Source organism: Lolium perenne, chromosome 3 (genome assembly GCF_019359855.2).
Source record: "Lolium perenne isolate Kyuss_39 chromosome 3, Kyuss_2.0, whole genome shotgun sequence".
NCBI classification, from domain to species: Eukaryota; Viridiplantae; Streptophyta; class Magnoliopsida; order Poales; family Poaceae; genus Lolium; species Lolium perenne.
Genome location: NC_067246.2, coordinates 56,334,751 through 56,347,701, shown reverse-complemented (window position 1 = coordinate 56,347,701; position 12,951 = coordinate 56,334,751). Strand labels below are relative to the sequence as shown.

The following is a 12,951-nucleotide window of genomic DNA, read 5'->3' as shown; positions in this document are numbered from 1 at the left end:
TGAAAGAGGGTGCTCCCGAAGTAAAAATAAACTTTGTGTCTTGGTTCATGAAAAAAGTAATGTCTAAGCTGTCCCTCTTACCTACCAATATGTGACTTGTCCCTGTTATTCCACGTAACTAATGCACACAACAAATTTGAACCGTGCTTGTAGGGAGCTGATGCAAACGTTGAGATGACAGATGAGTTGAGCTGTGTTTCCCAAGGTTGTAACCGTGACGTCATGAAGTATGAGAAGTATGACGTGAATGGGTTTCGATTCCATACAGAGACACACCAGAAGGGCCGGACGAATCCAAAAACGATAAATACTGGTGTCTTCACTAAAGGATCCGATACCTTTGATTACTACGGGAGGTTAGAGAATGTATACGAGCTGACCTTCAATCGTACAAACAAACAACTCAATCTCGTTGTGTTCAAGTGTCATTGGTTCGACCCAAGAGGTGGACAGAGAATTACCAAGTCCATTGGGTTAGTTGAAGTTAAGCCTTCCACCACCTATACCGGAGCCGATGTCTATATTGTTGCTCACAAAGCCAAGCAAGTTTATTATTTGCCTCGGGGTAGCGCCAGGTATGCCCAGGGCGCGCCACGCGTCCAAAATGTGCCAAATGGCTGCCGCTACGCCGACGGCATACCCCTCGGGGTAGCGCCTGGTATGCCCAGGGCGCGCCACGCGGCCAAAATGTGCCAAATAGCACAGGGCTACGCCGATGGCATTCCCCTCGGGGTAGAGCCTGGTGTGCCCCTCGGCGTATCGTGCGCCAGGGTCGCTCAGGTGGCGCCACGTGTGGAGCTACGCCGATGGTGTACCCCTCGGCGTATCGTGCGCCAGGGTCGCCCAGGACGCGCCACGTGTGGACGTACGCCGACGGTGCGGCCCTCGGCGTAGCCGTAACGGCCGTCACCTTGACGGTGCCGGTTAGCGAGCTGCGCCGACGGCCAGTACGCCGACGGGTGGGGCCTGCCGTCGGCCTTCTTCGTCTACGCCGACGGGCGACGCTACGCCGAGGGCCACGTGGCCTCTGCCGAGGCCCACCTTCCCCGAGGAGCTACGCCGAGGGGCCCCGTCGGCGTATCGTACGCCGAGGGCATGTAGGTGATACGCCGAGGGCCGTAAGCCGTCGGCATCTTGCCGGATTCCTGTAGTGTCTGGCGAGTACACGTCACCGTCGAGGTTAGCGACTTTTGGCGCCATAGCATTTCCCTTCGATTGATAGAATGAGTTTCTTTAAACTACGGTATAGATATAACAGGACGAGGTGGGTGCAGGATAGAGATCATGGGTGGCAGACGGTGTGTGGTGTGGGTGCATTTCGGAATTGTCTTCCTCGAAGAAACTACTCCCTCCCCTTTTCTATACATATACAAGGTCACTATCAAAAATGCATTCCCCGTCTATGTAAGGCCACTAATTAACGTCGATCAAGAAAATTTGCTTAATTTTGATCTTGGATCGTACTTCGAAAGTTGCTTGCAATAGAGAAAAAGACAACACATTTTTTTGCGAAAGAAAAAGACAACACATGCAACATGTTTAATTAGCCTGAAACGCCAGAGCATTTTCACATGATTAACCGTGTTATTTATTTATTTGATGTGTTTTCTTGATACCTAAAATGTGAGGCCTATATATAAAAACAAAGGGGGAATAAACAAGTGCATAAGGAGGAAGAAGTTAATCCATGTGTTAAATGGTTACAAAGGGATTCTGAAGACCTTGGCGGGAAAAGTTGGGAACTTTGTGGCGCAGGAGGTCCCTTCGATAGAGTTGGCCGATTGGGAATTTTTACAAGTTAAGATCGATGTGTACAAGTAGCTGAAGTGCGTTGTCTCGATTATCAGAGGGGGCAAGAGGGAGCTGTTTTTAGTGAATTAGGAGCGGCTGCCGAATTGGTGTTCTGCTTGTGGCATACATACACTCACCCCTATGTGTCCCTATGAAAACATTCGAGAGACTGAGCTGGTGGGTCTTGAGATTGACGATGTCATCACATACGCCTCAAAATTTTCACCTTTAAAATACCAAAGCGTTAAACCTAGGATTTGGTTCTTGGTGGTTTTCTCCCGATACTTACTTTATAACTAAAAAAATATCTAATGGGCAGGTTGATTTGGGGGTTGTTCACTTTTTTAGAAAAATAGGAGGATGCTCACTTAAATGGAACTCCACGTTTTTTTTCGCGAAAGGAGGAGATAGTATTAACCCAAAGTTCTTACAGAAAGACCCAGACAAAAAAGGAAATTACAAGTAACTCCTTCTTCTAGGTCCCGACGAGGACAGCGCGCTGGAGCCGTCGGTGACGCGCCGCTGCCGCTGCTCCGCTTCACGCCTTGGATGGGAGCCAGCCCCGAGGCAGCCGGGAAGTCGCCAATCGCCGGGCCCAAAGACCCTACTCGCCTGAACGTCGTCGCCGTCGCTTTGGGAGTCAACGCCATCTTCTCCTTGATCTCCTTCAACATCCGGATCCCCCGCCACCAAGGAACCGGTCGGGGCACTGCGAAGCCGACAGATCCGAAGACCGGCGGCCTCGAGGAAGTCAGCCGCGGCGCGACGAAGCTCCGCAGAGCGCCACCGCGAGAGGGAACGCAGACCGACACCAAAACCTCCACCGACACCACCTTCTCCTCCATGGCGCCGCCGGCCGAGGGCCTACCTAACCCTGCGCTATGTACAGGCCGGGATCTACGGTTTCCCCCACCTCCCGCCGGCGAGGCGGCCGTCGGAGGCGAGGGAACCCGGAGATCTCCGGCGAGCGAGGCGGGTTGACTGGCTGCTCTCACAAATCGCCTATCTAACACTGTAGCGGGAGATAGGGACGGTCCAAGCTCCGTCTGCTCTCAAAAATGGAACTCCACGTTAAAATACGAGTTTAATTCGCTTGCTAAGTACATAGGCTACAATTGTATCACATATACCGTACACGTAATGTGTATGACCACTGAGATTACACAAGTGACAACATTCAGGCATTCAGCACAAAAAAGTACCTAACAATAACAGGCACTATCTATCCTTTTTCTTTCTTACTGTAGATCAAGCACAGTATGAGTACAGCTACAATTGTATCACATATGAGTACAGCTCCATTTTTATAGGTGCAGAGTAGAAGCTCCACCAATTCATTTGATTATATAATGTGTAAATTTGTCAAGATCCAATCGGGATTTTGCAATATCGAAAATAAAATCAGGATTTTTGCTCTCTAAATTCGACGAGCTAAGTGCAGGATGAGCTCTCCTCGGATGGAAATGAAATAAATAAAAACGAAAAAGGGGCATTCCGAGAATTGAACTCGGGACCTCTCGCACCCTAAGCGAGAATCATACCACTAGACCAAATGCCCTTTTGTGATTAGGATTTTGGCTCTTTAATACATGGTTTACTGTCTATCTGAATTCGACGAGCTAATGAAAATAAAATAAAACAAACGAGGGGGCATTCCGAGAATTGAACTCGGGACCTCTCGCACCCTAAGCGAGAATCATACCACTAGACCAAATGCCCATGTGCGAACGCTGATCATTTTATGTGAATAGATCATCTCGTATTCGTACACTGCATCTCAATAAGTAATCCTGGAACAAACGTTAGCCTCCACACAGAACAAAAGTACTTAAAAGGAAAAGTGGCAACAAAAGTCCAGTCACGAGGTATGCAGGATCCTATCATCATGTATTCCTTATCCATCAGTCATATGATCATGGAGCAGAGCACTTCCTCCTGTCTCACAGAACACAAAGGGGAAAACCGGCAAGCTAAATTATTTGGACACGCTATCCATGGTTTATTACAAACATCCCATCATCACCCTAACCATTGATATATCAGTTGATCCTGGAGCACCTCCTCCTTATCTCACCCTGCCTCCCGGTCTTCACGGCGACGCTGCTCAGGCTCACCATGGCCTTGGGGAACTCGTAGGCGAACCGGAGCCCGAAGAAGCCGCGGACGTTGCCTGCGTACTTCTGCACCACGCCCTGCGTCGCGTCGTCGCCCCACAGCCGCTGGTCCGACTCCAGCACTGCGTTTCCGTCCCTCACGTTCTTGAAGAATGCCGCGTCGAACGACCCTGCGCTGTCCCTGTCCAGCGCCACACGCCGCGATGGGTCGCCGTTGGGTGGGCACAGCGCCCGCAGCTGCTGCAGGAATGCCGGGCTGATCGAAGGGTCTGCGTTGCCTGTCGCCGTGAAGTTGTACAGCCGGTACCGGAACAGCCCGCAGTCCGTCTGCCCGATGGTGTGAGCACCTACAAATTGTCAAAAGGTTTTTGTTGCCAGTTGTGAATTTGTCATAGCATTTGTCACCGAAATATTAGATTCTACTCCAGTATGATAATACTGTAACACAGTTCACTAAGACCATGCATGATGTACGTGCATCAAGGACAAAGGAAGATTACCAACTAGTGTTACAAGGTCATGGTCAGTCAGTCCTTGAGCTGCAAACTTTTGCCTCTGAACCGCTACAGGATCAGCGGGAGATGGCAAGGCCCTTGCATCTGAAGCTGATGAGACTCTTCCATCTCTTCGTCCAAGAGGTACTGCCCAGCTTGGCCCACCAGTCTTACAATCGGTACAAAATGTGCAATGAGCAAGTCAGTTATCACTCTTGAATGAGAACAACAAACAGTAACTTCAATCATCAGGCTTGCGATCAAAGGGTGAACAGTTCTTAGCAGGAGTTTTTCTTTTCTCGAACCATGCAGGAGAAATGCATGCGTTGTTATATTAGAAAGAGAGAAAGACCGAGCAGTGCCCAGCCAAAAACAGTTACAAGAGAGGAACAGCACGAGTTCAGCATAAAACTTGCATAGTTACATACTCACCAGATCAACAGAATCCCGTGCCGCGAGGGCCAATATATCTGCACAAGACACCACCCCGGGGCATGTAACTTCCAACTGGGACTTGGCATCATCTATTACTTCAAAACCCCTAAGACCAAAATTCTGTGGGGCACTCCTTTCAGATGATGATCCAGAAATCAGAACAGAAGCATCACATCCCTACAAAGCATGTAAGCAGAAACATATGTCAGACATGAAAGCAGAACAACACAATCTCGTTTCCTTCCAATGGCTTGTTATGTATGCATTGCCATCTATTGCAAAGTAAAGAAAGGAAAAAAAATAGCATGGGATTCAGAGTAACAACATGAGTACCGAAACACAAAGTAGTACAGATGAGAGGTTTCTAGAAATTAACTTGGACAAAACAGTCGTGGAAGTGCAGCCTGAGCAAGCCTGGGGCAATGGTGGCATCGTTGTTGTAATACTTTTCAACACTAGACCTCACTATATCCTCCGCATCAGGACAGATGGAGTCATAGAATCCTCTCTGAAGTCCTTGGCTTCGGACCAAAGAACCTCCCAGGAAAATGTTGCATAAAAAGAAAAGAGCAGCTATTTCTGATGCTACCATGGCCTGAGCAAGGGTTATCAACAACAATTCTAGTTGTGTCAATCATGTAACCGTATTGCTCGTTATATAGGGTCGATCAGCTTTTGCTATTCTCCAATTACTACAATCCTGTTGCAATTTTGGGTTAGTGGAGTAGCAAGTGGATCATGCACTACTGAATGGTGTGCATTACAGCTAGAATATCAACCTGCATATTTTATAATTGATATATCCCCTTACCAAATTATGCACAAGTTGTTTTGTTATGTAAGATAGCTGCAGCCACTCAGCCCTCAAGTTTGAAAGTGCTAGATTGCCGAATTGCACCCACATAACACAAACATATGCTCGAGCATAGCATATCAGCAGTACTTCATACCCCTTTTGCAACCAGGATAATCAGATGCAGGCCATACGTGATTCTGGTTATACAGGCAGTACTCTAGAGACTTTTTCGTATTCTCATGTATCATTGATAGTACTAGGCTCAGGTTTCATACTAGAATGTCACCACAGACAACCCTGATTTGCGTTACAAAGATAGATCACCCTGATTTCAGAAAGGTGGTCACGCTATTGAGCTAATCTTTACAACATAGAAAATCGCACCTATGACAACCATTTCAAGGTAAGATGAATAAGATTAAAGCTCCTTGGTCTGGACCGAGAAGGGTGATCTCTCAAGTCTTGAAGACAGACAGAGCACTAAACGTTGAGCAGTCTGAATACGCGATCACAATGGATTTGAACACTTGGAAGATAAAGATAATTTGTTCAAATAGATGCATAAATCAGAAAACTAATTATTGAACTCCAGCTACATGACTAATTTCCATATTTACCAACAAACAGAGAAGAGGTACTCCCTCTGTTCCAAATTAATTGACGCAGCTTTAGTCTAGATACACATGTATCTCGACGAGTTTTAATGTGTACGTTCGCTCATATTATAAAAAAAAAACTGCGTCAACTAATTTGGAATGGAGGTAGTATTAATTCAGTGGTGCTTGTGGTTCACGAAGAACATGGGAATTGGAAGCTACAGTAACAGGCCAAAGGCCTGCTAGCATACATACACTCGTGATGAACATGGGGAAATAGTTAGTGGAAGCGTTTCTCACAGGTGGGCTTGACATGTATGGACTCCCACCACTCATTTTGCATTTCATGAAGACCAAACCAAAGTGTAGCACGATTGAAAAATGATAAGAGAGGGATAATGTCCGAGCACTGATAAGCATAGTCTAACAGATAGACTGTACCTACTTTGTGGTGTCATCTTCAGCAGCAATATGGACGTGTCGTGCTGGGTATTTGTGAGGGCTAGCTAACACAAACTCATCAGATTAAAGTAACATGACTACGATAAGAAGGGGATCTCCTGTATTTCACTTTTAGATACAAGATTAGACCGACCGAGTAAAATTTATGTTTTATCATAATCTAGTAGTAGCCGGATGATAGGATGCTACTTTGCAAAAATGATTTTTGAACTTTGTAAATGTTGAGTAAAGAAGAGTATGAGTAGCACCTGCATTCTCATCTGCAAATGAAATGGTATGAGTAGTAAAGCTGATGGCGAGATAAGAACATCTGTCCCCCTGTCACAAAACTGGGGAAATCAGTTAGATGGAAATTGAACAAGAAATTAAATAACGATGCTGACACATAACCAACTGAGCACTTAGAATTCCAACCCAGCTCTTGAGCTTGCTTTTCACTCTCCTTTGCACTAAATATTTGTATTCCGAGTTCAAAAGTATACATGAGCAAGTTGACAAAGTTTGCTGGTTTTACATAGGTCGCAAAATCACACCGTCAATTCCCGAGTGAGAACCGATTTAGGTTTGGAATCGCCAAACAGTATGACAAAACAAAAGAAGTCTACCTGGAGCGTGAACATGTTTACTACATCAGCAAAATAAGTTTGATAATTCGCAAAAAAAAAGTAAAATAAGTTTTATGAAAAGTCCCATACTAGGCCACACGGGTCCAAGAAGATATTTGACAACCAAACTATTTCTAGAGCTGGTGCTAGTTCTTTGCATATCATCAAGAAAGCAACATTTCCGCAGCCTAGCCAGGTGGCGCACCGCGATTCAGCTGTATGACAGAACAAAAGCGAAGTCTACTTGGAGCCTGAACATGCTTTAGTATGTCAGTAAACTAAGTTTTATCCAATGAAAAGCTGCTGATCACACATGGACCAACTGGGCAGACAGCTCCAAGAGGATTAATCGTGCGTGGCGGACTGAATTCCGTTCTTGAAGTATTTGGCAACTAAACTGTTTTTACGGCTGGTGCTAGTTCTTGACATGTCAGGACAGAAGGGCATCTCCGCAACCTCTCTATAAGGTGGCGCACGCTGATTCGTGTCTAGTGAGACACCCGACCACTGAGCTAAATATGAAAACCCACGACTGAAGATGACAGCAGGTGGGGTGAGTGTTGAGGTGGACAGCCGGGAACGTCTGACCTGGCGTCGGCACGGGATGTGCGTGACCTTGTACCCGGGCGGGACATCCGGTCGAACAGCTTGCGTGCAGGGGCGTGGCCGCAGGTGGGCAGTCATTGGCCGGTCCGTCGGGCCCGCCCACGCGAGGCGGACGCGGCCAGCTTCGCCCGGATCCCCACGACGTCGGCACGTCCACGGATCACCGGCCACCGCACCACACGTTCGCCTTCTCGAAGCCGGCCAAGTCAATGCCCAACTTGTGACGCCCCAAAACCGGTACCATGAGGATCCCAGCGAATCCGCCGAAATCCGCACGATATCGATTTTAGGAGACGCACCACCAAGCGCCTCGTACACGCCGAAGCATGCACGCGATGCGGGTGGAATCAATCACGAGCGGTAACATCACAACAAGATTACAATAGAGCCCACAAGAAACAGATATATTACAACAACGACTCCAACGAGTCAAGATACAAATAGATACATACAAAGATCCAAATCATACAGAAGATCAAATACATCCGAATACGGACAAGATACAAATTTGGACTAAGAGTCCTGAAGATAACCAGTGGCGTCCATAACCCTGCCCAGGCCAAGCCGGAAGGGTAACCTTGCTAGCGTCGTCTTCATCGAACATATCTTCATACCTGCCCGGTTATATCCCGTAGAAGCAGCAATAAGTACGGGTTCGTACTTAACAAGACTTCAAGACGTATAAGCATTCGTCAACCAGTCGTCCTTTGTACTTGAGGCACGCAGGGGACTTAGAGGACGCAAGAGGAACGTCATATGCAATATGGTGGGGTTAAGCGGCAGCGCGCAAGCACTAAAAACCTATAGAGACACTCTACAACAGTCGTCTATTAGAGAAAGTGAGAGAGCGCATAACTAACAGTTCTATACTCTGCAAACATAACACAGCCGATGCGTTCCCCCCTCGCAAGGAGGTACTTACAAGGGCACTCACACGGTTGACAAGTTTTACCCAGGTTTTATTGAAGTTTTGCTAACTTACTACGCAAGTTATTATCAATGAACATCAGGTGTAAGTTGTCTATGGTCGAGTCATACAGCTCCAAGTCGTCCATAACCGCGGACGCGGCTTATCGATAAGATTTAACCTCATAGGGTGCCCAAATGTGCCCACACGCACGATCAACCCACTTGCGACAGGTGGATATCACGACTCGCACTCTCCTTCACGACAACAATGTCCAGGAAGCCACCTAACCAAGTTGAACCCGAATCGAAGTCCGGCCGTATCTCCGAGACGGACCTAGCTGTTTGCGACCACGACTTCCGAGGGTCAAAACACACACTGGGGCGAATGACCCGCTTCAGCACGCGATAAACGCTCGTGCCGCACCTATACGTGCATACCAGAAACAAGGGATACAAGGCACCCAGGGGCTTCCCAAAGTAAAGAAGTAACAGGCTGGCATGCACGCAAACAACAAATGGTAAAACATTACGAACTAGTTGTGGCCACTGGACAAAGCTGTAGATTCCGGCAGTGGTCAAGGGGAGACCCAGAAGCATACCCACGTGTGGTTAGAGCGCTCAGTCTCGGAACAGATAACAAGAACTCGGGGTCCTAAGCTTTAAAGAAACACAAGTGAGCCATCACAAAACGATCAGCTGACCCACCGATGCCTCCGCTTAACAATTATTAACAAGTAACCATGATACCCTCAACAAATATAACCATAAACCATGTGTCATGTTCCCCAACAGATAATCCGATAAGATAGCGGTAACGGTAACGAGATATAAACAGCACTAGCATGCACTACGACTCGCAAGGCAGACCCGATAACCAAATAATAGCTGTAGGTGGTTGGTGGTTGGTGGTGGCAATATGGGTTGCTTGAGGTAACAAGTGGAAGGGACACGTGACAAGAACGCAACTTAAGGATAGCATGAGGGAGAAGGCAAAATAAAATAGGTGAGCGACTTCTGCAGGGGCAGGAGTATAGGGGAAATGCTTGCCTGTTAAAGCTTGCCGAGGAACATCCGGAGAACTCGCCGTATCTCACCACACCACTTCGCGATCCTATCCGGGAAGAAGCAAATGCTGGACAAACAACGGATGCAAGTCTTACTACTACGGATAAAGAAGAACCAGCATGAGCAAGATGTTATGCATGACATGCATGACATGGCAATTATGATGCTATGCAACTTACCCAGTTTAATCGGAGTCGGAACCCCGGACAAACAAATTAGGTTGGAGTTACATTTCTACCGGCAAAGTTAAAGGTTTATTAGCATGGCATATCATGGCAGGGGTGCGCTACTTCAATATTAACCGGAGCGAGGAACCGTAGCCGATAATATATATGTTTCTTGTGGGCTCTATTGTAACCCTGTTGTAATGTTACCTCTCGTGAATGATTCCACCCGCATCGCGTGCATGCTTCGGCGTGTACGAGGCGCTTGGTGGTGCGTCTCCTAAAATCGATATCGTGCGGATTTCGGCGGATTCGCTGGGATCCTCATGGTACCGGTTCTGGGGTTGCCTTCGCTCGCCTCCGAGGTCGTCGTCGCACACTGAACTGGCTCACGGTGGGCAAAAAAACCGATGACGGAAGACCGAAACCGAAAAGACCCGAGACCGAAATGACCGATAAAATATCGGGTAGAAAATTTTATAGACCGAATTAAGTTTGGTCAATTCGGTCATTTTGTTCTGAGTAACCGAATAGACCGAACTGACCGAATTTTACGTAAGACTGTCTCAATCAATCTTTAGATTTTTTGATATGCGTGAGATGTGATATTCTTGAATGTTCATAAACTTCTCTAGCATTGTTAGAGCATCTCCAGCCGCGTCCCCCAAACCGTCCCCCAAACCGCGCCGGATTGAGCGTTTGGGGGACGAGTTTTGTTCGTGCCGCCTTTGGGGGACGTCGCTCCCCAGCCGCGTCCCCCAAACGCCGCCCCCAAACATTTAAAATACTTTTTTTTTGGCTTTTTTATTTCAATTTCCACAAACTAATACATAATTTGGAACGTGGTTTACACGAAAAACATAATTGGGAACGTGGTTTTCCACAAACTAATACATAGTTTGAACCGTCGTTGACACAAATATAAAATTTTGCAAAGAAACTAAACCTAACTTGGCCGTGCATCGAAGGTTTCCTGTGTTCGCTGCTAAGAAAGAACACTCAAGGGCACACCCAGTCACCTAAACTGGAAAATCCAGCTGGTGACGGTGCCCTTGTTGGTTCTACCGAGGAAGAATAGACAGAGACCTCCGTGCACGTATTCGCTGCGAAGAAATAACACTAGTCGTCCTCCTCGTCGGTGCTGTCGCCCTGGTAGTCCCGGCGGCACCGCGTGTCGTCGAAGACCTTGACGCTCATGTCCCTATCGCCGAAGTAGGAGAACAGGAGGATGAAGCCGGCTTGGAGGCTGTGGTGCCGCGCGAACTTCTCCCAGCCGATGTTGAGGTACATCTTGCCGCGCGCGTCGTAGATCACGTCGACGATCCACCGGTAGTAGCTGCACGCAGCCTCCCGCAGATGCATCGTGCGCGGGCGATCATCGCCGGCGACGTAGTCGGCGAAGGAGTCCGGCAGCCTCTGGATGCCGCGCGGGTCGCCCTTGAGGACGAGGACGAACTCGAACCGCACGTCCGGCTCCACGTCCATCTCCGACGATGATGAAGCCGGCGGCGTGGAAGGCGACGGCGAGCGTTCAGCTCTGCCGCGGCCACGACCACGACCACGACCACAGCCGCGAGGTCGGCCTCCGCCTCTACCGGACATAGCGTCGAGTCTTGTTGAGATGGTGGCGGCTAGGGTTTGGGAGAGAGGCGCTAGGGTTTGTGTGTGAGAGGGACGATGAGAGGCGGCCCTTTTATAGGCCGGAGGGAGGCGGGGAGCGGTGGCGCGCATTAACGCCGGCACGCAGAGCTAGGCGCGACGGGACGCGTCGCTGCGGGAGCTGCACCGTCGCTGCGTCGCTGCGGGAACTGCGCACCGCCAATAACTTTCGTCGCGAGGTAGGCGACGGTTAGGTTAAAAATTTATTGTGCCGCTGACGAGTCGGCCCTGCCACTCCCCGTCTCGCTTTTCGTTGTGTCCGGCGTCCCCGGTGCGTCCCCTGTGGGACGGGGACGGGCTCGGGGCGCCGGACACCGAATGGGGGCGCGCCGGACAAAAAAGGGCTTTGGGAGACGCGGCTGGAATGCATTTTCTGTCCGGCGCGCCCCAAATCGCTTTGGGGGGACGCTTTGGGGGACGCGGCTGGAGATGCTCTTACATTTTTATTTAGATTGTTGAATATTTATTCGTGCCAATTGATAATAATATATGTAATGAAAAAACATCCAAAAAACATCTTAAATGTTGCCAACCTTTTACTAAATAATGTCTAAGTTTTGCGTTGACAACATCAGCCACACTATTTGGTCATGACCGAACCCGGACCCGAATTACAGGGTACCCGAATTTGTCGGGTAGTAAAAGTAACGAGTATTTTCGATCTTCATTTTTTTCTGACCGAATTTGAAATAGACCGAAATACAAAAACCGAATTTTCGGTCATGACCGAATGCCCACCCCTAGAACTGGCCGATACCTTGGGCGGTTTGGTATCAAGAAATGTCACGAGGATTCCCAGGACAGGAGGCCAGGAATCAAGCGGTAGCCTAAAAAAGAGATTCATGCGTTTGGAACTTTGGATAGCGATCAGTTGTATTGTACACGATTCTTTATCTAAAGAATATTAGTTGTACTGTACATGATTCTTTATCTAAAGAATATTAGTCGTACTGTACATGATTGTGTATTTGTGTGGACCATTTGTAACACATGTTGCAACTTTATTCCTAAAATCGAGCGAACACCTTTACAAAAAAATAATACGTACTACTGAATCATTCTTTTCCTGTCAAAAGAGATAAGCAAGCTCGACATAAATTAGTACTCCTACATAATGCAGCTGTTCCAATAAATATCTGAACACGACATCATGAAGGAGACCCGTCTGTTTGTATTTACTAGATGATTCCCCGCGCGTTGCTGCGGAAATTGTAGAAGTTGAAATTGTAAGCTGTGGTACATGGTTAAATAAACT

The 12,951-nt window shown here is 47.9% G+C and overlaps 1 protein-coding gene and 2 non-coding genes across 3 annotated transcripts; all 3 read right to left on the bottom strand.

Annotated features, from left to right (window-relative positions):
* Nucleotides 1-3,277: 3,277 nt before the first annotated feature.
* On the bottom strand, nt 3,278-3,349 carry TRNAP-AGG (transfer RNA proline (anticodon AGG)). Its single transcript has one exon. It is a non-coding gene; the product is annotated as a tRNA-Pro (tRNA).
* An 89-nt stretch (nt 3,350-3,438) lies between these two features.
* On the bottom strand, nt 3,439-3,510 carry TRNAP-AGG (transfer RNA proline (anticodon AGG)). The gene has a single exon. It is a non-coding gene; the product is annotated as a tRNA-Pro (tRNA).
* Nucleotides 3,511-3,657: 147 nt separating this feature from the next.
* On the bottom strand, nt 3,658-5,475 carry LOC127341185 (peroxidase 25). The gene is made up of 4 exons (XM_051366972.2): nt 5,211-5,475; nt 4,832-5,011; nt 4,406-4,568; nt 3,658-4,252 (listed from the first exon to the last, which is right to left on the bottom strand). Exons 1-4 carry the CDS (start codon nt 5,424-5,426, stop codon nt 3,831-3,833), a joined length of 981 nt encoding a protein of 326 aa, XP_051222932.1. The 5' UTR covers nt 5,427-5,475; the 3' UTR covers nt 3,658-3,830.
* Between the last annotated feature and the right edge of the window lie 7,476 nt (nt 5,476-12,951).